This window comes from Pararge aegeria, chromosome 4 (genome assembly GCF_905163445.1).
Source record: "Pararge aegeria chromosome 4, ilParAegt1.1, whole genome shotgun sequence".
Classification (NCBI taxonomy): domain Eukaryota; kingdom Metazoa; phylum Arthropoda; class Insecta; order Lepidoptera; family Nymphalidae; genus Pararge; species Pararge aegeria.
Genome location: NC_053183.1, coordinates 11,584,092 through 11,608,286, shown reverse-complemented (window position 1 = coordinate 11,608,286; position 24,195 = coordinate 11,584,092). Strand labels below are relative to the sequence as shown.

The 24,195-nt window shown below is 36.7% G+C and overlaps 1 protein-coding gene across 1 annotated transcript in view; it reads left to right on the top strand.

The window, feature by feature from the left end:
• The first annotated feature begins 10,276 nt into the window (after positions 1–10,276).
• The window catches only part of LOC120623364 (zinc finger protein ZIC 4), a 31,630-nt gene continuing 17,711 nt past the window's right edge, over positions 10,277–24,195 (top strand). Inside the window, exon 1 of the mRNA XM_039889346.1 lies at positions 10,277–10,979. Coding sequence (XP_039745280.1) covers positions 10,277–10,979 — 703 coding nt within the window. The remainder of the gene's footprint in view (positions 10,980–24,195) is intronic.

Below are 24,195 nucleotides of genomic sequence, written 5' to 3'. Positions count from 1 at the left end.
CTATGCGCTCAATTATGCAAGTCCGCTTCGTAACCTTCTTTTACTCAAGACTGATACTTGACAGGATTCCTTCTTCGGTTATTCAACGATAAATCTTTTTGCTTGCAAATCGAGGACCACATAGGTCTTTAATTGATAGCAAACATTCAAACTAAGAAGTAGTCGTAATTCCATTCAAGAGATTTCTTACAGACATTAAACGCCTGCAAAGTTTTAACAATGAGGCAGCCATTGCGGACCGAAGCGGAACCTGTTCTGATAAAAAGAATCCAGTAAAACCCGCGAAGTAAAAACTTATACTGTAAACCGATCACGTTATAAGGTGAACGCAAAAAACGTATCGCGTGAGAGAAGTGCTCGACTAAAAATATATTCAATTAATCACGATTCAGACCCGTGCGGCTGTAAACATGCTGGCCGAAGGTATAAGGGCATAATGGTATTAAATTGTTATTTGCTGGCTAAGGGCCATTTCTCCACAACTTCCGGGATATTTCCCAGCAATTAACTTGAACACAAGTTACACGTCTAAAATCAGCACAAGCAAACAAATGGTTTCCAAGCAAAACTTTTTCTAAGATTCGTCTTTCAATATTTGATAGGAACTAGTTCCTTCATCAGCTTTCTCGGATTTCGTAAACGCAATCTTGAAATATCAGGACAATATTAACTATTTAGGAACACAAAATAGATGTCTACTTGTTCAAAGTCAAAGTCAAAGTCAAAAATATCTTTATTCAAGTAGGCCCATAGGTGGCACTTGTGATGCGTAAGTATTACACGGTAGTGAGATGATGGCCATAACCATATCCAAACCATAACATATATCCATACCATATCTCAAATTCGTAAACTTAAAACTAAAGCTACGATGGTTTCAAACTTGTCCTGGTCTAAGAAGAAGCCCACAACAAACTTTGCCGGTTGTTTTTTCTTGTTATCACCATCTCACATTGTCATTTAAAATTATTAGAAGAGCAACCTGGTTAGAGCAATTATTCACATCCAAGCTTTTTTATCGATTACGTAGTCCTTTATACTAAAATAGGACTTTTCTATAAGCTTACGTTTTATGCAAACTTGTAACTTTTTAAGAGACATCTCCAAGATTTCAATGGGTTTGTTGTAGAATTTTATGCAAATTTCCTTTAAACGAATTATGAATTTTAAAAGTTCTTCGGAGTAGTACGGAGTCAGGGTAACACCTATGACCCGTTTGTCCATATTATTATCGTGAAATTCGATGTTAGGCCGGGTATTATTTTATACCTAGTAATAAACGAAGTTCCAAGCGCAGTCGCAGATGGTCCAATTGTTGATGGTAAACCATTGCCTTTTAATATAGCAATATTTCGCAGGGAAACCAAAGAACATTGCCTGCAAGATGGCGTAGATTTTGATGGTCTGTGCTTTGTCATGTACCCAGAAATGCACCGCTAACCATGCCCCCGTCGGCAAAAATAGCAGCGGTATTACTTTTCCAGACGAGCTCTATAACAAAAAGGTTCTACTATCTACTCCTTATTTACTACTTTAATAAATACCATGTTTTATTTTAGCTTGTTAAGGTCAGACCAAAATGCATTTGGAGGGGGCATGAGCTGAGTCCGTAAGATTTGACGACACGACTTAAAGAACTATGGAATTAAGGGTAAGACTAACTTAGTGAGGAATGCGTGTCAGCCGCGTTACAACGCCTTCGGCGGTGCTGCAACACGCCAAAGTACATACAATCGTCAATATTCTTGACTGAACGGCACTCACGGAAAACAATAATGGCAGATACGTCGTAAAACGCTTTCCATTCATCTGCATACGATACAACTAGTTCTGCTACGCAAGCGCAAAGCACACGAAACGCACACGCAACGCACACGCACTCGGTGTCTTACCCTTTATTCGCATACGCGTCGCCGCCGCCCCAGTTTGATGCAACGCATCGGCCAATCCCGCTGCGTAAACCGGAAGGCGTGCCGCGGCGCACGTGGAATGCGTCGTTTTTACACACTTTTTACAAAATAATTTCTGGCCCGAACCGGAATGCCAAATTAATTGCAATTACTTTTGGACAGTCGTCGGCATTCGGCATGACACACAGAACCCTAATTGGCCGTTCTCAGCAAAACAAACCGTGCAACATTATAACATGGTAATTGTTTTTGGTTAGCATAGATTTCAGTGTCTTCCATAAACCACTTCTTTGTACTTTAGGGGGAGTGTTGATTGTGATTAATTATATTTTATAGATGGTCTTTGCTTTATATTCCCTTTACAATGAGAGGGGAGGCCTAAGCCAAGCAGTAGGTCATTTAAAGTCTAAGGTGATGATAATAAATTAAAAAATAGGTAATAAAACCATAGAACAAAATAAATATTTGAAAAATTTAATTTTTTCCCTATTTGTTGAATCTAAACCATATAACCAAATGATGATAATTAATCGCCAAAAAAAAAATAAGAATGTTGACAGTTTTTGTATGAAATCTGACATATTATTCATCTTGTGGTTACCGATTGAAAACCTATAATTAATGTCTTTATCTAACCTTTAATGAAACTGTTTTTTTTTAATCTCCTATATAATTTTGTATTTTTTGTGATTTTTAAAAAAAAAACGACCCTATTAAAAATGTATTGTTTATTCTTTATCTGAACTTTCATACACCTTTTTTTTAATCACCTGAATACTTTTGTATTTTATGTAGTTTTAATAGAAAATTTACTTATATTTCCAACGTCAGATTAGCTTCTCATACGTGCTCTCTAATAAAGAATAGAGATATAAAAAAGTAGAGCTACTTAAAAAAGAGAAGCCCTAAATTTAGAAAGACTATTTAACTACGGTAATTAATGAATATTTCACGAGGTGTCTCCTTTTTATGGTCAAACAATAAACCTTCACCAAATTTAAAAAAGTTTGTTAAAGTAACTAAAACTTTCTGTCTCCAATATCATAAGCAATGGCCATCGGGGCTAAGCACTACACGAGAACGCAGCATGAAGCATATTAAATTAAAAGCGACGACATGTGTTTTCCTTCCCACAGGAAAATACATTAGTTCAAACATTTCCCGCCTCCGTCTATCCCTTTCTTACTCGCACCGAATGCAATGCGCTAAAACGAATAGCCAAATATAGCGCCCTCGTGCAAACAGCGAGGCTTTCAACGTAAATCTGATAAAGCAAACACTTTACGACACTAACACTAAGAAATTTTCTTCTTAGTACAAATACATTGATCATCTTATCGCGCTTTCAAATTCCAGTTGTGAAACACGCAAGTGCGAGCGAGACGGCGTTATTTAGATAGTTTCGTTTGGAGGCTGGTACTATTGGGCGGAAAGCTCACAGCGGCCCGCCCTATAGAGTCGCGCAGGACTGCGTTCGCGCCTCCGTTCCCGGTACGTTTACAAAATATTTTCTAAGAAGCATGTCGGCTTTACCGAGGGGCGGCGTCGCGGGAGCCCGCAGTCATGCTGAGAACCTCAGCAGAGTCGGTGGACTCACGTCGCGAAGCTTTTCAACGTTACGGGAAAAAATCGACGTGTGACAATTCGATCGAAAAGCCGATGTCACCGAAGACACGGGTCCGTACTGAAGCCGGCCGTAAATCCGAAACGAGATTATAACGGCGCGCCATCCCATGTGATATTGATTTTAGCTAGTTTCATGAGGATACTGAATTTTGTTTACCGTAGTCAATAGGTACGTTCAGTGAAGTGTTTATCGTCCTAGCCTGTGTTACATGAAACTTCCTTACAATTTATGTGTTCGCTTTTTCTAATACGTCACGTTGGACTGGATTTGTGTTGTTTATAACAGGTGGGTACGTTTTGATTTTTACACGTGAGCTTAAAAGCTCGGTTAGCAGAATAGACTTAGTTTTTGTTGCATAGTATTATTCCATAAAATACAGCGCTACGGCCTACGGTGATTGTCTTCAGCGTAGTGAGTTATCACCCTACCGGCAAAGAACGTAGAACGAGCATAGAAATCGGGTTATGGGTTTAGTATAACTGCCATACCTACATAGGGGCTATAGGTACAATAGGTAGGCACGGTATCTTAGACTGCATCTTAGTCATTCATCACTTATAAACAGGTGAGTTTTCAGTCAAGGGCTAACTTGTAGTAAAATAAAGAAAACAAATGTACCTCTATTTACTTACTGATAATGTTCGGAACCGGTCGAATTATTTTGAGAATAAAGTTCTTAAAATATTAACTTTAAAATGAGCGCATTACTTAAAAGAGAAAAATGTAATAGATTTTAGAAAATTTGTTTTTCCATCTGGAAGATAAGTAAATGATAAGTAATGGCCTGCAAGTATAATCACATGTGGGTCATATAAGGTCCTATAATTGGTGGTATACGATTCTCAAGTTGGGCAAATAATACGGAGTTTTAAATAATGTTTTTTAATCCAAGCCCGGAGTTCGGCTTTGTCCACCGTTGTGCCTCGGAAAATTAAGAGCCCGGGTAGCGAGAAGCGAGAGTCGGTACCCGGTATTATCGCCAACATGTGATTATTATCTTTGAAACCCGCCAACTTACATTGGTGCAGCGTGGTGGGTCAATGCTTTAACTCCCTCTCTGCTATGTTAGATAGATCTGTATCCAGCAATACGTATGTACGTAGGTACTGTACGTAATTTGTGTGTACGTGCTTAAGATGATTAAGCTTTAATTAAATTAGAATTAAAATGCAATATTTTGCTCTTATGTCATGCATGTAATGTATTCATATCTAATTTAATAAACCTACTCATGCATTTTGCAGCCTATGCGATAATTATTTGTTTTGTACTTGAGTTTTATTAAAACTTTTAACTTCTTCATCGCAACGTATTGTTTGGCGTATCCCGAAAATTTTACTACGTGTCTGTCTTACAATATAATATGACACTATCACGACGGCGTCTTTTTTGACATTATGAAAAAATCATAACACTTTTTGTAACGAATTTTTTCAAGAATTTTTAAATAAATATAAATACAACTTGGTATGCGATAAATAAAATTAAAAAAATTAACGGTCTATCTTAGAAGTTATATGTAGATTCTAAATACTTGTCCTATATAGACACCGCCGGCGGCGCCTAACGCTAGATAATAATTTTAAGAAGTAGATAGATACTTGTTCTGTATGTTCTTCATAATCTACTTATTATCTACCACTGCTATGTACCCAGACTCCTCAATCATAGGAGATAGGGATTTGGATCCGGTCTAATGAGTTTTTACTATTATAATCGCAAATATCATTAGTAGTAGCCGTCCGGAGAAGTACTAAGGTACCTACTAATGCATATTTCTGCCACCAAGCAGAGTAGTGGTAGCTTTTTGTGACAGAGCTTGGCCGCGGTAGTATTGCAGTGTTCTGGGCTGAACGGTATGGTTATCCATGTGCAGGCACATTTGCCTCAACATCAGGTCAGCACCACAGGGCGGCACTTTGCATGACGTCTGCCTTTCGAACCGGTGGTAGAGTCGCTACAAACAGACTGACTTGACGTTCCAAAAGTGCTTACAAACTAGGTCTCATCATCATCACCAATTACCTAAGTTAAGGCCATAGTCCACCACGCTGGGCGGATTGGTGGACACCTTAGAGTACACTATCTGGAACTCTCAGGCATGCAGGTTTTCTAACGATGTTTTCCTTCAACGTCGAAGCATGTGATATTTTAATTACTTAAAACACACATAAGTTAGAAAAGTTAGAGGGGCGTGCTGGGATTCGAACTTGAAGTCGTTGGCAAACTAGGCCTACTTGAAATAAATGAAATTTGATGTTTTTGTTCCGTGTCCTTCGAATCTATCTCAGTTTATAAGTGATTAATTTCCTTTTGCAATCAGGTGGGCCAATTGCTCGGTCTAGTAAAAAAAACATAATCGGTAGTTTCATGAACGTGCTCCTTGGCTTAGACGGAATAATAATTTCTTAAATCCGGGCGGTTAAGTGAATTTTTTTGACAGAAATAACCGAAACCTAACCTAAAAATCTGGCGAGGCAGTTCGTATCCTCATAATTATAGAATAATTAAACAAAAACGTGAGATAAACTAAGTTGAGAGGAACATAATAAAATACCGGTCTCACTTATCTCTTCCAAAGTTTTTGGGTGTAAGATATAAATTTCAATATTATTTTTTTAAAACATGAAAAGGTGTGTGTATGTGTGTGTGTTTGAGTTTCATCAACATCATATTATGTATTATTAGATCGTTATTATGTTAACCAGCATATTCTAAAATCTTAATTTTTTTTATTTAGTTTTAAATAGGCTTTACTTGTAGTAGGCTTTAATTATTTTGCGTATAATATTTCATGAGTGAGGTATTATTTTATTTTATATGAGCTAAGAACTTACCAGATTTAGGGCTAGGCAGTGCTTTAACGCATATATAAAATGCAAGCACAAATAGGTATTAATTGTGTCGCAATGTTGCAGAAATATTTTCCCAAGTACCACTCTTGCTGTACTTTTTCCATACCCATATATGGTTCGTTTAATAAATTATTCAGGTTGTAGATATTTTTAATAAAACCTCATTAGATATCTATTAGTTATGGCATATAGGTTATACTTATAAACCCAACACCTAGGAATAACATAAAATGCCTTATTGGGGTTCGAGCTTATGTTTTAATCATGAAGATATATAATTTATCTTTCATTATTAATTAATAGGTACTAAGTTACCTTATTGAATGAGAACAATTTAACTGTATTAATAATGTATTGACTAATGTTGTCAGGGGAATATTTTATTTTAGCCTAGTAACTGAATTTTATTAGAAAAAAACAACAATATACCTATCCCAACTTATAATAAAATGCCGTCTTTGATTTTTATAACAAGCAGGTTTTTAAAAATATATTCTATCTACCTGTTATCTATCTTTTTTAAGGTAGAACATTATTCTTGTGTTAATAAATAGGTACAGGCTATTTTTTGCTCCCTGAAAAATACCTACATCCGTTTGACGACCCTATTTTGGAGAAAATAATATCCAAAATCCCCAGTTAGGTGGCAAGCTTATAGAAATCAACTGCATGTTATAATACTACAAAATTAGCGATACTGAATGCTTTAAAAACAAAATCAAACGCAGACGAAGTCGCGGGCAACAGCTAGTAAGTATATAATTTATTTGCCTATAACCACCAATTTATTTTACGCTCACGGTTATTGCAACAAGAAAAACAGTTTATCGTTATCATCGTCAACCCATTATCGGTCCACGGAGGGCACGTATAAAAGGATTTAGGCCGTAGTCTATCTACTACGCTGTTCAAGTGCGAATTGCTAGACTTCACACGCCGTCGATCACGTTATGACGAACTCTCATGCAGGTTTCCTCACGATGTTTACCTTCACTGTTCAAAGCAAGTTATATTTGAACTGCTTAAATTAAAACGTACATAACTTGAAAAGTCAGTGGGACTCAAACTCCGTCTCCATGAAAGGAAAGTCGGCCTTACCAGTCTATCGCCGAGAAAAACAGTTATGTTTACCAAAATGTCTATTTGGTGTGTATACAGACACCATAAATCATATATTAAATCCATAACAGTTTTAGTCCCGGATAATCGCATTACATTTAATGTGGTTGTTTGTGTATTGTTTGGAGCACTTCATCGTTTCGCATGTTCATCTGAGTGGACCCTACCTGGGTCTTAAACAATGTCATTTCTCCAGATATCATCTAATCTGTATTATCTATGGCTCCCCGTGGCGGGACCGCTTCATCACAAAGCAACGGGTTGACAGTTCTTCGCTCACAGACGAGCAATAGGATTACTAAGATTCGAACATTTTGTTAAACAACCTTTAAGTAGGATTGTCAATCTGAGATTTAATCGGGTTCTGTAGTATTTAGTTAAAAGTCTCAAAAAAAAAATTATATTTTTCAATTTATCATTGCTTGCTATTAACAGATTAACAGTTCTTTGCTCACAGACGAGCAATATGATTAGGTACTAAGATTCGTAAATGTTAGGACTGTAGATTTGATTTAATCGGGTTCTGTAAGTAGTCTTTAATTTTAAATTTGAATTTATTGTATTATTTAACAGGTTACAAATTATCCATTTATTGTATTATCTACCTAGTGGTACCTATATTTAATTTGTAATGAAATAACTATTCTGTCTAAAAAGCAATGGGTCGAACGTTTTTAGCTCACAGATTATTACTATTATTCCTAAGATTTATTACTGAGATTCTTACGTTTTGTTAAACTACATTATAATAAATTGATCTGGCAATTTGGGATATGATAACGGAATTCTGTTCTCGTCAATTAATTATTTTGTATAATAATTATTTATAACTTAATAGCCACCATTTCATCGATTAATAATTATCAAACATCGGTTATCAAAAATTGGTGCAACAATAGGTTAGTACAGTTAATTAACTGTACTAACCGATTGTTTCGCGATTGGACCGCACAAGGTAATTTATACTAGTGAGGTAAAAATGTTAAGGGCTAACTGGAAGTTGGTAGCCCTGCGTGCAAAGAATCCTTCTAATTCCTTCCACATGAACATGAACAACTCAAACTCTTAATAAGATTTTTGTATTTCGCAGCTGTTTACCCGTTCGCTATAGTTTCACGGATTTAGCTTTAATCACATTACCCGAACAAAAGCTTTGTAATGCGATCCTGCAGTCTGTTCTTAAAAATGGTTCCTACTACGGAGAGCATTCGTCTAGTATACGGTTATTTCTTTTTTTTAATAACGGTGCTAGCTTAGTGGTTAAGACTTCGGCCTCCCTTTCGGGGGAACCGGGTTCGTTCGTTATCTTCAGTTTTAGGACTTATGTGAGTTTTGAATTTGAGCAATTAAATATCACTATAACTGTGCCTCGCTGCGGTGGTTTCGAGGACGTTTTAGATTTTATTTAGTTTTTAAATAGTTTATTTTAGGTTATAGTTATGTATTAATAAAAATTATATTAAATATCACTGTCTGATTTCCTTGGCAAGAAAGTATCATATCTCCCTTATAAAGATGCAGATATATATTGCAAACAGGAGATTATTTGTTGTTTCATTAAAATCTGTTTCAGAGGGATTTTTTGTCGATTTTATAGTATGAGTAGATATGAAAGAATGGGTTCTTACAACAGGAAAAAAATTACTTTACTTCGTAGTGGGATTTATAGATAGGCTTCTTTACTTTAAAAAGTTGCATAAAATATTGAGTTCCTTAGATTATTAAATGACCTTCATTATCTATTACATCCCATACATTGCTGTAAATCTTTGAAAGTAGGTTCCCCATATACCTACATAATTATAGATTACACGGACTGTTTTTCGGCATTAGTTTTTATTTTATAGGTAGAGTCATTTTTAAATTAAATGATTCAAATCATAAAATATTCCCCATTACATGCCATTCCCTCGAAACTGGTTTTATCATTCATAAAACTATTTTAAAAGCCATCGATGCTAAACCACGGTTATAAAAGAGATTGGTGCCTGTCTAACAAATAAACTAAAATTAAATATACACGATCACAATTGGAATTTTTGTCTCAGGCGTATAAAAGTGTCCTATAAATTTACCCACAGTTTAATTTAATGTCCAAAAGTACCTGCCTCACATTTTTTTATTATAAATAAACGTTCGATGCCGGTTATGGGTGCCTGAATGTGTATTATTATTTTGAGAAATGGCTTTAAATTTGTCCGGGCGATGAGCAGAGCAACTCGACTTGGGATTGGGTTCATATTTCTCTCCGTTAATACGAGGAATGTTGTAGCGAATCTAATTTGGTTGTAGTGTTGTGAATTAATTTCGTGTCTCGTTGTTCTAGTGGTTACCGAAACAAAAATCCTGGGTTCGCACCCGTGGCGAGCTAAAAATGGTTTTGCATTTCAAGAAATCAAGTAACAGCCTAGAGTTAGGGAATTGGCATTGTCCACCTTCGAGGCCCGAAGAGCAAGTTAAGGCATCTGTCCTGGGTTATTATTGGTATCAACAACCATTGAATTATAAAGCCCCCCATAGGTCTACACTTTGAAAGTCCTCTTTTTGATAAGAGAAGAAGTATCTAGCTAGAACAATAATAGGCTGTGATGATGATGATTACTGTTTCATTTCCTAATCGTACTTTATTTCTTTACAACAGATCGACATAATAGTGAAGAATGTAATAGCGGTACGGCGATTAAGAAGCCACACAAGGGAATCCGAGGTCGTAGAGACCGTCAGTTTGAGGAGCTAGTCATCAGCGGGGTGGTCCCGCCGCGTGGATGGTGGCGGGCGAATGGGGCTATGCGCCGGTGCCGGCCACACCCGCCATGAACGCGTTCTTGGAGACCAACCACGCGCACCTCGCGTCCTACGGGCTCAAGATGTCGCCGCAGCCGGGGTGCGGCGTCGGTCCGCAGCACCGAGCGGCCGCACCCCATCCTCCACCGCATCACCCGCCGCACTACCAACCCTACCCGCTGCACTCCTACCAGACGGGCTACTTGCGAGAGTACGGAGGCTGCGGAGAGCTGTTTCCGCAACAGCCGATAGAGCAGAGCTGGGACTGGCGCGGAGATGTCCACTACCAAGGCGGAGCGCCGGCACTCGTTCCGCACGCGCACTCCCACGCACCGCACGCTTTCCTGCGATACGTGCGCGCCCCGCCGCGTCGTGACATGCGGTGTCAGTGGCTGGACCCCGAGCAGCCTCCGCCGCGGAAACTGTGCAACAAACTATTCTCGAGCATGCACGAAATTGTGACGCATCTAACAGTCGAACACGTGGGTGGACCGGAGTGCACGACGCATGCCTGCTTTTGGCAAGGCTGCTCGAGGAACGGACGGCCGTTCAAAGCGAAGTACAAGCTAGTGAACCACATCCGAGTGCACACGGGAGAAAAGCCCTTTCCATGCCCCTTCCCTGGATGCGGCAAGGTGTTCGCCAGATCGGAAAACTTGAAGATCCATAAAAGAACTCATACAGGTAAGAAACATTTACTTTCATTTGTTTCACAGTTGGTCACATTTGTCAATAGGAACTACATTTCCTGGTTAATAAATTGGTTAAAAAATTAATTACAAAATAAGTAGGTACAATATCTTGAGCTGATAACGGTTATGTTTATGAAACTCTTATTCTGGTCTTTTAAAAAATGAATTAATTTTGATGGCAAGGACACGACTTTTTAAAGAGTAATCTAGTTTACCACTTGTCTAACGTGTGTTACACGCTTAGGAAGTAGTTTAGAACAAAACAGGATAAAAATCGTGGGCAAGCACTAAATCAATAGAAGATCTGATTTAGTATTAGAGGTACAAGAATCTCTCTTTTGAAAAGTCAATTCCGTCTGGAATTGAATTAAGAGCCAGTAAGGTAGGCCTACTTGTAATAAAGAATATTTATATTTATAAAACAAAAACAATCCAAAACGAATATATTAAGATGTCGAAACTATTCATTCAAGTGTGTGCTGATCTGGCAAAACATTTCGTTTCTCATTAATTCATAATGAACCGCCCCCCGCGGCTGTCTTCTCGCCGTGGCCTCACAGATGCTCTCTGTTGCGACATGTTAGTCACGCCTCGCCAGTAAACTGGACCAACACAATACCACTGCCATTAAACACAAACTATCCGTCAAAAATCTTTGTCACACATCCGAACCTCAAACAAAGTGTCTAACGGGCGCCTAATAATAACCTCAGTCTCCTTGTGCAGTCGGTTTCTCGGTATGGACCATCGACAAAAGTCGTTCGAGACGTTCCATTTTCAATTTATTATTAGTGGAAAGATTCATCGGTATTGTGTACTATGGAATAAAAAAATGTGCCATAAATTAAAATGTCCAGTTCCGCTGGCTCGCTTCATCTCATCGGTCTCCCTCGCACGCTAGACTAAGTTATTGTAAGTAATGTATTGATACTTCAAGTTCGAATATCGACTTTTGAGGATTGGTCCCGGAATTCGTTCGGCACGTCGACTATGGAGTATGGACATCTGCTATTATATATTTTTTTTTACCATTTCTGTCTAGTGTTGCGTTCAGACTTTTGTCCGGTGCCCCCGTCCGCTATTATCTCATACGGGCCTGTGAATAGAGTTTCCTTTTTTGTGGGGTATTTTGAAGAATTGTTTTATGGGTGTCTATAAATTACTTTGAATGTCCGTTAAGCTATGGCGAACTGGAAGCGCAGTGTTATAATAACTTTAAATAGTTTAGTGCAAATATCAGGGTTACGAGGATTGGTCATAAAATTGTTAATTTATGCTATCCGAGCCCACCCAACTTCTATGTTATAGTAATAATTAAAAGTAAAATAAATTTACTTATTTAGCGTTAGGTCTGAGTATATTTTTAATTAAACATAACGAGGAGTTATAAATAACCACAGTCATTTACATTACTTCTTAGAGTTAATCTTCACTCATATCAACGTCAAACAATTGTTTTTATATACCAGTATATTAAACAATCACCTGCATTCAGAGACATTCCTATGAACATAAAGGTATAAAATAGTATGTAGATCATCTTCACCAAACGCATCCAGTGATTCTTAGATACTTACCTTCATATAAGTTTATTAAGTTAGTACGCAATTTGGCCTTACTCGGAGAGTACATTAAACTTTCAGTCCTTGTTTTTTACCTCAAAATATTCAAATGATGAACCTCCTATAGATTATGAGGACTCGAGTACTCTGATAGTATCTCTTGGTGACGAAGCCTACCCATCTACTGTGGAAACCGATATTTTTATAAACACGTTCCGAATGTAACGCAACACCGTCGGGTAGTCAGTAGCAGAATTTATTTGCTATAGCTTCTTCGTAACATGTCAATTTATTTAACCGATTCACATCTAAGGATTACATTTGATTTTATTTGCTTTTTTTATGTGAAATGAAATTTTTTTTCGTCTGATTATTTTTTAATTCTCAGTTTGCGTTCCGAATTAATAGTTTTTGATCGAATATGTATGATTAAAACTGCTACTGAAGATTTATCATTTGTGCATTCCATAGTTGTTTACTAAAATTGGTTAAACAAAGTTGCAACGCTATCTTTACAATTTTTTTTTTCCTTTTTCTAAAAAATGGTACGTGAGGAAATAACAGTCTGGATTAGAAGAAATTGCAAAAGAGAGAATCGAAATATTTTTGTTACTGAAAAAGTTTGTAGTAGCAGGGATGTCTCATATCTTACGCCCCACAGTCAACACGTATGAAACTGCAAAAAATAAAGATATATTACAAGGCTATTCGGAAAGCGGGTAGGGAAATTATCCATAAAATTATAATTAATACTCAGGTTGTCTAAATCGGTATAATAACACTTTTATGGGCGGTAGAAATTATTATAATTTCTTATGACGTAGGTATATTTAATTTTTCCTAGAAAAACATCCTTAAAAAATTGATAACCCTAACTAATTGTATTTATTGGTTTGAAATCGCTTGAAAATCACATTTACACGTAGGTACATGTGAATGCATATGAAAGTGTGTTAGGTATTAGCTTTAATGGCATATAGGAGCGTAACCATTTTTTGTTGCCATAGTAATTAATTAATGCAAACGCAGCCGATGCTTTGGTTGTCACAGCGTATTTTTATGACAACTTCGTACAGTTATTTCTTTTAAGTATTGAGCTAAGAAAGTTGTGTAGAAAAAATGTTTTAATGATTATTAAAATTAAAATACGCCATCGACTTAGTAGATTTTTGTACTGATTTATACTAACGTTTTAAGTATTTAAGTTATCAATATAGAACCACAATAATAATTGCCAAATAAGGCGTCTCTTAATAAGGCAATTAAAGCAAACACAGCCAAAGCTATGTATGGTTGTCACTGCGTATTTTTATAATCACTTCGTGCATTATTTCTCGAATAGTATTGAGATTAGGAGATTGATGCCATCGACTTAGTAATCCTTTATACTAATGTATTTAAGTACTTGTAGTTATTAATAAAGATCCACATTAATAATCGCCAAATAGTGTGAGAAGTGTGGCTGGTCATATTATATAGCCTCAGGGCTGGTCCGGTCTCGCCTAATACTAATTAGATAATTAAAGTAACTACAGCAAATTTTATGGTTGTTACTGCGAAGTCGAAATCTACAGTTATTTATCTAAAAGTATTAAGGCTAGAAGTAAAAGGATTAGAAGAAAAAAGATTGATTTATTCCAAATACTGTAGTACGCGATCGACTTAGTAGCCTTGTATACTAATATATCAAGTGTTTTAGTTATCAATATAGAACCACAATAATAATCGCCAAATAGTATGAGACGTGTGACTAATCATATAGCCTCAGGGCTAGCCCGCTCGCGTCAAACTGCCGCCGGCGCCGCATACCGCCCACACCACGACGATTGCTTCATTCCGTTTCATCACGTTTATAAGCGGTTTAGAACTTTTATACGCCTGTTTATTTATTTGCCGCGTAATTAGCTAATTACTATGAGTAAGCAATCAATTTATTATGAATAACTACATGTATTCTTGTTTATATTATCCTAGTAACGTTAGGACACTGTAACTTTTTTGAGACCGTTTTTGAGAAAGTTGGAATGAAAAAAACTTTGCTAAATTCGAAGTGAATGTGAATCGCTGTAATTTGAAATTCGATGAAACAAAAATGCGTCACGATAAAGAAAGAAACACAAGTATGTATGAGAGAGAACTAGATAGAATACATTACACATTTTGTTTCCTATTTTCCTTACCATGGAAACTGAATAATAATGATCTTATTAACTATTTTATAAATTAAAATTGGCCAAACATATCTCCTAATGAAGGTAAGTACCCTCTTCAGCAATTGGTGTATGCCACCCAGTGGGGGTTGGTATGCATTCATACACCAATTGCAATTGCAAATCCATATAGGGATTTTCCCATTTTTTTGTCTATCATTTATTATTTTTCTTTTTTTTTTTTTCATTATTAACAATGCTTAAGAATAAATTAAAAAACACTATTAAAAATTTATAAAAAAAAAAAACTTCCACCCTCCGCTTGCGGGGCTTTTGAATGCCCAAGCAACCGGTGGTCAGGGCTCCAGAGTGAGAAACCTCCTCACAATACGCGCCGTTTCAAGGACTACTGCCTTCTGTATCCGACCCTTGATCCAACAACCAAGCGAAACCTTCTTGAGATGTTGGTCGAAGCTTTTCGCGAGAAGACCATTGACTGAAACGACTATCGGAACAACAACGGTCGACTCAACATTCAACAAAAACATTAACATTTTCCCATTTATTATTAAATATATTCAAAATATTGTTGGAGCTGTCACCCTGCTCATCATTGATGCAGATCTCTTTCTCATGATTGCGTAAAAGTCATCAACGTGATTCTCCGCAAACATTTTTGAGGCACTGCAGAAGCGCGGCGGCCCCATCAATACTCTGAAGCTATGCCATACTTTGTAATATGCAGATAAATAAACTAATTCATTAAAAATACCTTCATTTTATGTAGGTTTACTAAGCAGTTTAGTGTCGTTAAGTCTGTAGCTTGTAGTGATTCTATACAATTTTCTTAATTAAAAACGCTTAAACCTATTAAGGAATCAATTAAAGAGCCCTTTAAAATTAAATCCACCTTGTGCACTTGTATCCAAACTTCCTTTAAAATTATTATACTACCTGGTAAATTTTTAGCACGGCAATTGAAATCTTTGTTGTACGGATTTTTCTATTCATTTATAACGTCATTTAATAAATTAAGTTAGTTGAGGCTAACACCTTATATTCATGCTTTTTATTAATTAAATATCTTCCTGAAGTAGATGAGATGGGATGTTCCTTGGAAGGTCGGTAACAAAAAATAGCCATGTGTCAATTTTTAATTATAATTATAGGTCCCTGTTCCGTGGCAATACATTTTTGGTTCTAGTCCAACTACCTTTAGAATAATTTTTTCATGTAAAGTCTGACACATAGCGCATTCCTGACATAGGCATTAACAGTAACAGTACGAAAAGCTTCATTTGTATATTTTAAAAGAGGCCCTAAGCATAGTTTTTTATAGTTGTTTTAAGGTGTAGGTATGGTAATAAATAATAATATAAATAAATATACTACGACAATACACACATCGCCATCCAGTCCCAAAGTAAGCGTAGCTTGTGATATGGGAACTAAGATAACTGATGAATAATTTTTATGAATAATATACATAAATACTTATAATATATAGATAAACACCCAGACACTGAAAAACATTCATGTTCATCACACAAATATTGTCTAGTTGTGGGAATCGAACCCACGGCCTTGGACTCAGAAAGCAGGGTCGCTGCCCACTGCGCCAATCGGCCGTCGAACGGTAGCCATACCCCTAATCGAATTCTTCGGCACGTCTTTGTCGGTAACCAGCCAGGGCCAAAGCCTCCCACTAGACCAGACCAGAGAAAATTCAGAAATTTTTAATTACGTAATTGGCCCTACCATGAATCGAAACTGGGAGCCCCTGCTTCACAGCGCTCAAAAAATACAGATAAAAATTTAAAAAAAATACATCTAACTCGCGCCCCCCTGGACCAGAAGCTGGGTATAAATATAGTTGCTAGTGGTATAGACTTCGTCACTGTAGGTATCCACTTTTTTTTATTCTACGGGAAACGTTTGCTTTTCGCCCACCCTCAAAAAATTATTCGTTGTGCATCTCCATGAAACGTTTTATAAAGAACAGTGCTTTTGTTAAGTCAAACATTATATATATAATGTATACAAAGACTCAATTGTTTTTTTTTAATTGTCGATTGACCTTGATAACAATCTCACCTGATGGAAAGAGCAGATGTAGCCTAAGACGGGACGCGCTTGCCTAGAAGATACCTATTCTCTCTTGTTTTAAGAAAAGTGTCTAGGTTGTAAGAATGTGACGCAGAACGCGGAAGGACTTTCCGAACCCCGAGTGTGCGAGTTTTTGGGATATTGACAACAAAGGAAAGAGAATCCTAACCTACTCTTGTTCAGCACTTAGCACGTTTTCGGTTTAGGTTATAACGGAAAAAAAAGTTTATTAAAATATATACCTACATATAATGAAAACATAGAAACCTTTTAATATATATTAGCTATTATAATAAAGATAACTCGTCAAAACAAAAGGCGGGTCATTTGTATCCCATAGAAAAAATACAAATACCATTTCACACTATTCATATGGATCACCTTGGACCTTTTGTTAGGAGTAAAAACGGTAACACCCACATTTTGACTGTAGTAGACGCTTTTACTAAATATGTTTTCGTAAGGGCGGTTAAAGATTTGAAAACTAAAACCACGGTTAATGTCTTAGAGAAAATATTTTATGACTTCGGTGTTCCGGCTAGGCTTGTGTCTGACCGGGGTACTACTTTTACATCAACAGCTTTTCAAACCTTTTGTAATGTACTCGGTATTAAGCATTTACCTTTTATATTAGTAACAATTTTTAAAACTCTACTGTAACTTACTATAGTTAAATTTAAACCGGTAGACGAGGAGGGTCTGCACAATAGCGTAATGATGATATGATTCGAAGACGACCCCCGATCAAACGCAGTGCTTGGCTAATACGGCGTATAAAATGACGCTTTCAAAATATTTTGCAAACAATACGGCAGAACCCTTCCCGACCCGCCCCTGCGGTCGACATTGTGCGTCGAGTGCAGTTCCACAAACTGAACATGTGCACTGAATGTGTAATGAGCGATATTGATATAATATCTTATCATTATTTTTAATAGATTTAGTAAGCGGAAAATCCAAAAAATGTTTCATACTGCACCAAAAAAGACAAATTACGCTTCTAACACGTTTATAAGAAGAAGTGGCAATTTAATGATTTTTTTTAAATGGACATATTTTATCACTCTCTCCCTAAGTTCAAACTAGCTCTAATAGTTATCTTGTCGAGAACCGACTAGCTCATACTTTACTTTTACCTTGTATTGTAGTAAGTACTAAATAGTCAGTTAATTGTGATACTAAGTGTAATTTAGTGTAATACTAAATGTTTCCATAAAAAAGAATATAACAGTTTCTAGGGGTAAGACTGTTGCTGGAATGGACTAAAATAATAACAATACGCAAATGTACATTAATTTGTGTCTGTGTTTGGCTTATCACAGCTTGGCTATAGGCATACTACTTTTTTGTTACTTCGGAACGGTTTTTTCTGATTTAGTTTTTTTTTATCACACCTTATATCATATCCATATACCCGTACCATGGCTTAGCTTATTTTACTTGTACCCTAGAGTTTGATAACATACCTAGCTACTTTTTGCTGCGGGAAAGTAAAAACCGAAACATTGGTAAAAATATTTGCTCAACAAGTTGTTTTTTAATTTAGCGTGCAAAATGTACTTTATTTCGTAAATATCGGGATCAAAATAAAATGCACAAATATTGCAAATGTTTTTGTGAATTCATTAGTAGGTCTTTTATTTTCCTGTGATAATATCATACGGCTGAACATATGGAGGATATTTTATATACTTAATATATATTCATGTCTTGAATTTCGAAATAATTCTAATTTATATAAACTCATGATGAAATACAGTTAGATCGATAGCCAGAATATTAAACAAAATTTACGCGTTTTAAAAGTTTAGTCTATCTACCGGCTGAGCTTTTCGTTACGGTAGTCTCTAAATGCAAGTGAATCCTCTGCCATAGTATGAAGACGTTATTCTATCTCGGGTGGACATAGTTGCGATAGGCAGGTTACATAATTCATAGTTAGGTTACTTATTTGGAAAAAACGCTTTGCGATTATATCTAAGTTTTAATAGCCAAATGTCAACTGCTCATAACCTTCTACAAAATATTGCTTTTCCCGAATTCGGGGCATGAATGTTTGAGGTGTTCTCCCAGCACTTCTCCATTAGCTCCTTTATTGTGACGAACATAAATTACTTAACTACTATATCATTCGATCATCATCGAAGCGCAAATTATAATAAACAACGAAGCGCGTAATACTTATTATTGTATACCTACTTGGTTTCGGTGGCCATCCTTGGTCTTCATCAAAAGTTTGACATGACTAAATGGTACTCAAAAAAAAAACCTCAGGTTTCATTAAAAAATAGAAGCGGTGATAGCGCAGTGGTTAGTAGCTAGACTTCACTTTCGGAGGCCCGAGTTCGAAACCTCTAACTTTTCTAAGTTATGTGCGTATTAAGTAATTAAAATAACACTTCCTTCATCGGTGAAAAAAAAACATATTCAGGAAACCGGCTGAGAGTTCTTCATAGTCCACCAATCCGCACCGGGCTAGCGTGGTGGACAGCCTTAACCCCTTATCATTGTGGGGGGAGACCCATGCCCTGTAGTGGACCGGTAATGGGTTGATATGAAGAAGAGGATGACATTAAAAAATCTCAAATCGCTGTAGTAATGCCTATTGTATTTGAAGATTTCCCTCGTTTTTTCCAGGATCTCTCAAATAGATATAGATATACCTACTAAACAAAAGAAGAATCATCAGAACTGGTGTAAAATTTACGGAGTAATCGCGTAACAAATTTTTACAGTCGAATTGAGAACCTCCTCCTTTTTTTAAGTTGTTTGCAAATACGACTTTACGGGACAGTAAAGAATTCTGTGTGGAATAGTCATGGGTAACTGCGAGTTTTGAAATAAATCTGCCCCGCACCGTTACTCGGGCATCGTCAGGAGATTTCCAACACAAAGACACAATGATCGGCCATTTTATATCCGCATATGATAATGATGTAACCCTATAATAGTCGGGTGAATTTTAAAAGGTGTTTATGTGAGCCGCCATCTGCCCCGGATTGATAAATTGTATAAAAAATATAGCAAACACAATAAAACACCAGTGTGTGCGTTAAGCGTCCACACACGCACGCACACAAACGTCTGGAATTTGAGATCAGCTCTTCTAAAAGTTCGCGTCATTTGTCACTGTGTCATAATAAACCAATTTAATGGAACATTAAAAGAACATTTGGTATCAAAGTAAAGTTTATCGTTGGCAACTGAATTATAAAGTAGGCTTAGATAGATAGTTAGATAGTTAATTGTACACTAAGATTTTAACAAAGGTAAAGTAATATTTCGTCAGTATCGGTACGCAAAGGCAGTGTTTTTTATTAAGTAATCTTTCTCAAGAAACCGTGTGGAATTTGTTTCGTAGATCACGATGGATTTTGCGTTGTTGTATATAACCTTGCTTAGAAGGCAGTGTAAAAAGGAGGCTCAAAAGTAATATTAAAACATTTCATCACAAACATTCCTGAGATTAAAACATTCAAACAAACAAACTCTTCCATATTATGATATTAAGTCTGGCCATGACGACAACCAAGGCTATTCCTGAAAATCAGCGCTGCAGTTGTCCAATACTGCGGCATTAAAAAATATTTAATATTTTAGCGCTAAATATTATATTACATACCAGCATCATCACTCCCACAACATGGCCTTCTCCCACAAATTGATGTGGTTAATGCCGTAGTCCACCACGTTGGTCCAGTTCGGATTGTTCGACTCCACGTACGTTTGAGAACGGACATGCTGGCCTCACGATGTTTTCCTTCACCGTTGAAGCAAGTGATATTTTAATAATTGAGTAAATAAGTTACCATGAAAACTGAATAGTATGAAATATATTACATATATGTATTTCATATTATCCAGTTTCCATGGTAACTAAAATAGGAAACAAAATGTAAAATGCTTTGTATCTCATTCTCTCCTTTACATGCATGTATTTGTTTCTTTGTCTACGTATTATTCAGTTTCCATGGTAACTAATATGAAACAAAATGTATAATGTATTCTAATTAGTTATATCCTAAGTATATCATTTGTTTCTTTCTTTATCGCGACGCATTTTGGTTTTATCGAGTTTCACTGTAAAAAAACCTAGGAAGTCTAAGGACGTAGTAAAATAAATTCCAAAGAACGACGTTACTACGGGGGCGTGGCTATCTACGATCAGCAGCCGTTATTAAAATCCCCACGTGCAAAGATAGCTTACGCACGTTAAACACACACGCACATACTTGTACATATTGTAGCGTCATGATAGTTCACGGACACATTGATACACCAATCACTCCGCACCCCATGCGACCCTATCACGTGACATTGTCTCGTATGTAGAAAATAAAAGCTCTAAGCGGTTTACGTTTTTATCAGCTTTGTGATTATGGCCCCTCATTGTACCAGTATTTTCTGGCGACAAGTGACGACACTGAACACACGTTGCGTATACCGGTCCGACATAAATACCGGGCCCTCGAATTTAAATAACAAAGGCGGCGAATCGGGACAGGCTTTGCCTCTGCGATTCAAACGATGCTCCCGGCTCTGATTTTGTCACCTGATTGAAGAAGTATCCGAACTCTTGGCTGACAAAAACGCGTTCGGATCATTCCGAGGAATTGTAATTTCGCTAAATGCGGTCTTGACGGCGCGAACAGGCCTTCGGAGTGCGTGTAAAAACCGCGTCGCCAAGTTACGAATGGGCAGCAGATCATTTTGAAAGTCGTTACAACACAAAATTATTCCTAAATTTACCATCCATAGGTACTAATACTATACATTCGAAAGTGTGTCTGTTTGTTTATTAACCATATTATATTAACGGCTGCACCGACCTTGAAAAACTTTGGCTCAGAGATAGCTGGAATAATGGAGCCTGACATAGGGATCTTATTATTCCGGAAAATTTCCCGTATACCGTCCGCGCAGAATTAGTAATAATCAGCATGGCGATAGTACTTCCCCAGATGAGCTCTGCAACAAAAACCTGTCATCATCATCACTTCAACCGATTCAAGTCCACTGCTGGATATAGGTCTTTTGTAGAGAGTTCCAAAATCCACGGTCCTGGGTCGCTTGTTTCCAGCGGCTACCAGCGACTCGTTTGATGTCGTCTGTCCACTTCGCTGGGGGCCGACCAACACTGCGCTTACCTGTGCGGGGTCGCCATTCCAACACCTTGGAACCCCAACGTCCATCGGTTCTCCGAGCTATGTGCCCCGCCCATTTTCACTTTAGCTTTGCAACTCGCTGAGCTATGTCGGTAACTTACAGATCATTATCAAAATTAAGCTTAATTTGCTATACTCCGCGAAAAGCAGGAGAATCTATGTGGTGTAATTTATAATTTCTTCAATCCTTATACCCCACACCAAACAGATCTTCGACAATATACCCTCTACGCACGTTTCGCTCCGAAACCGGAGCATCATCAGGAGATGTTGACTTTACAATGAATAATTGTTAAGTCAACATTTGACTTAACAATTATTCATTGTAAAGTCAACATCTGGTGTGGGGTATAAGGATTGAAGAAATTATAAATTACACCACATAGATTCTCCTGCTTTTCGCGGAGTATAGCAAATTAAGCTTAATTTTGATAATATATCATGGATTTCCGCAAAGTAACGCCTGCTTCTATCCAAACTTACAGATCTCCTCATTTCTGATTTGATCACGTAGAGATACTCCCAACATTACTCTTTCCATCGCCCGCTTAGTGATTCTGAGCCTTCTTATGAGGCCTATAGTAAGCGACCACGTTTCGGATCCGTTAGTCATCACTGGCAACACGAACTGTTCGAAGACTTTGGTCTTCAGGCACTGAGGGATTTTTCCCGAACGCTGCCCATCCGAGTTGGATTCGGCGGTTCACCTCTTTCTCAAAATTGGACCTACCTAACTGGATCGTGTGTCCTAGGTATATGTACAAAATGCTGTACCTACTACTACTAAAAAACTAACATTAACCTTAATATAACTATAAAAGTTTATAATACTTTTAATAGACGAGCTTTGTTAAAAGTCCCTTCGTCTTAAAAGATGGTATCAATCTTCTATGTTCTGGTTACAATCGAAGGTTTTTAAATTGTTAATAATATAGATAAGTATTAAAAACTTTCTCATTGTTGCGGTAGTGCTAACTGAGTTTTCATTAAACTCATAAGGAACCGTAAAAGCTACAATTCCATACTCAGCAACGCGCATTATTGATTGAAGATTCGAGCCAAATGACAAGTGACAACAAAATTTATGATTAATTTCTCGTTACCTTATTTTCAACTGATTAATGCGGCTCAAGATCGACATCATGAAAAATACATCTGGTACTTCTATATATGTGGGTAAATCGGGCTTGTGTATATTTTTTGCTGCTGGTAATGTGCTTATATCTACCACCCGCATCGATCTTCTCTTAATGAATAATGAATTAAATAGGAGCTGATAAGAAAATTTTTACCTTAATGAATTTTTCTTGACACTTTTTATGTGCGTAACTTTGTGTAAACAGGCTTCGGTCAGAAATTTTCGTAAAATAGAGCATATATAAATTATTTAATGTTACTGTGCAGCGTCAATACAATGATACTAGAGGTTTCCCGCGACTTCTTCTTCATACAACTTTTGATACAAAGTTTGTTTCCTTACCATACCATTACTCATTTTTCTACACTATGTAAGTACTTATATACCGCACTGCGTTGCATCTTCCATCCGCTCTAATGCTTTCTCAAGAATTTATTTTAGCCGGAAGTCAAAACACGTAATATAATACCATTGGCAATGTAATTTCAAAAAATCTTTTTTTGAGTCTCCTTGATAATGAAAGCTTCTTTAAAAAAAAAAATGTTTTTATCCCAGCGAATTAGGCTGTGCGTTGATAGACAGCAATCAGTAACTCAAGTATTTTTCAATACACAGTTAATTAGAAGATGATTTTTGTAAAGTCATTACCAGCTAAATTAAAATTTCATTTACCGTCTGAACTTCTACGTCAGAAGTGCAACAGGTAAAGGATAGATACTAACTGGAAAATTATTAAAATAAATGCAATAAAAATTCAATAAAACCTACCTATATCTTTAGCCTAAACTGTTTAAGTACTATTGATTACTGAATCGGTACTTTAAAAAATTGTTATGATTTATATTTTATTTATAAGGTTTTAAACTTGTTATTTAAGTATATCCATTAAAAATACGCAAGGCGAATTAAAGTCTAAAGAAGACTTTAATTCGGGGATCAATCAAAAGGTTAGATAACATAATTTTTTCTTTAGTGGACGCGTACCCGTCTTGACCTCGACTGTTATATGATAGTATATGTTATAAAATAGACATACATGTAACACATATTATTATATAGTGACCTAACTAACATCTACCTTGATTGT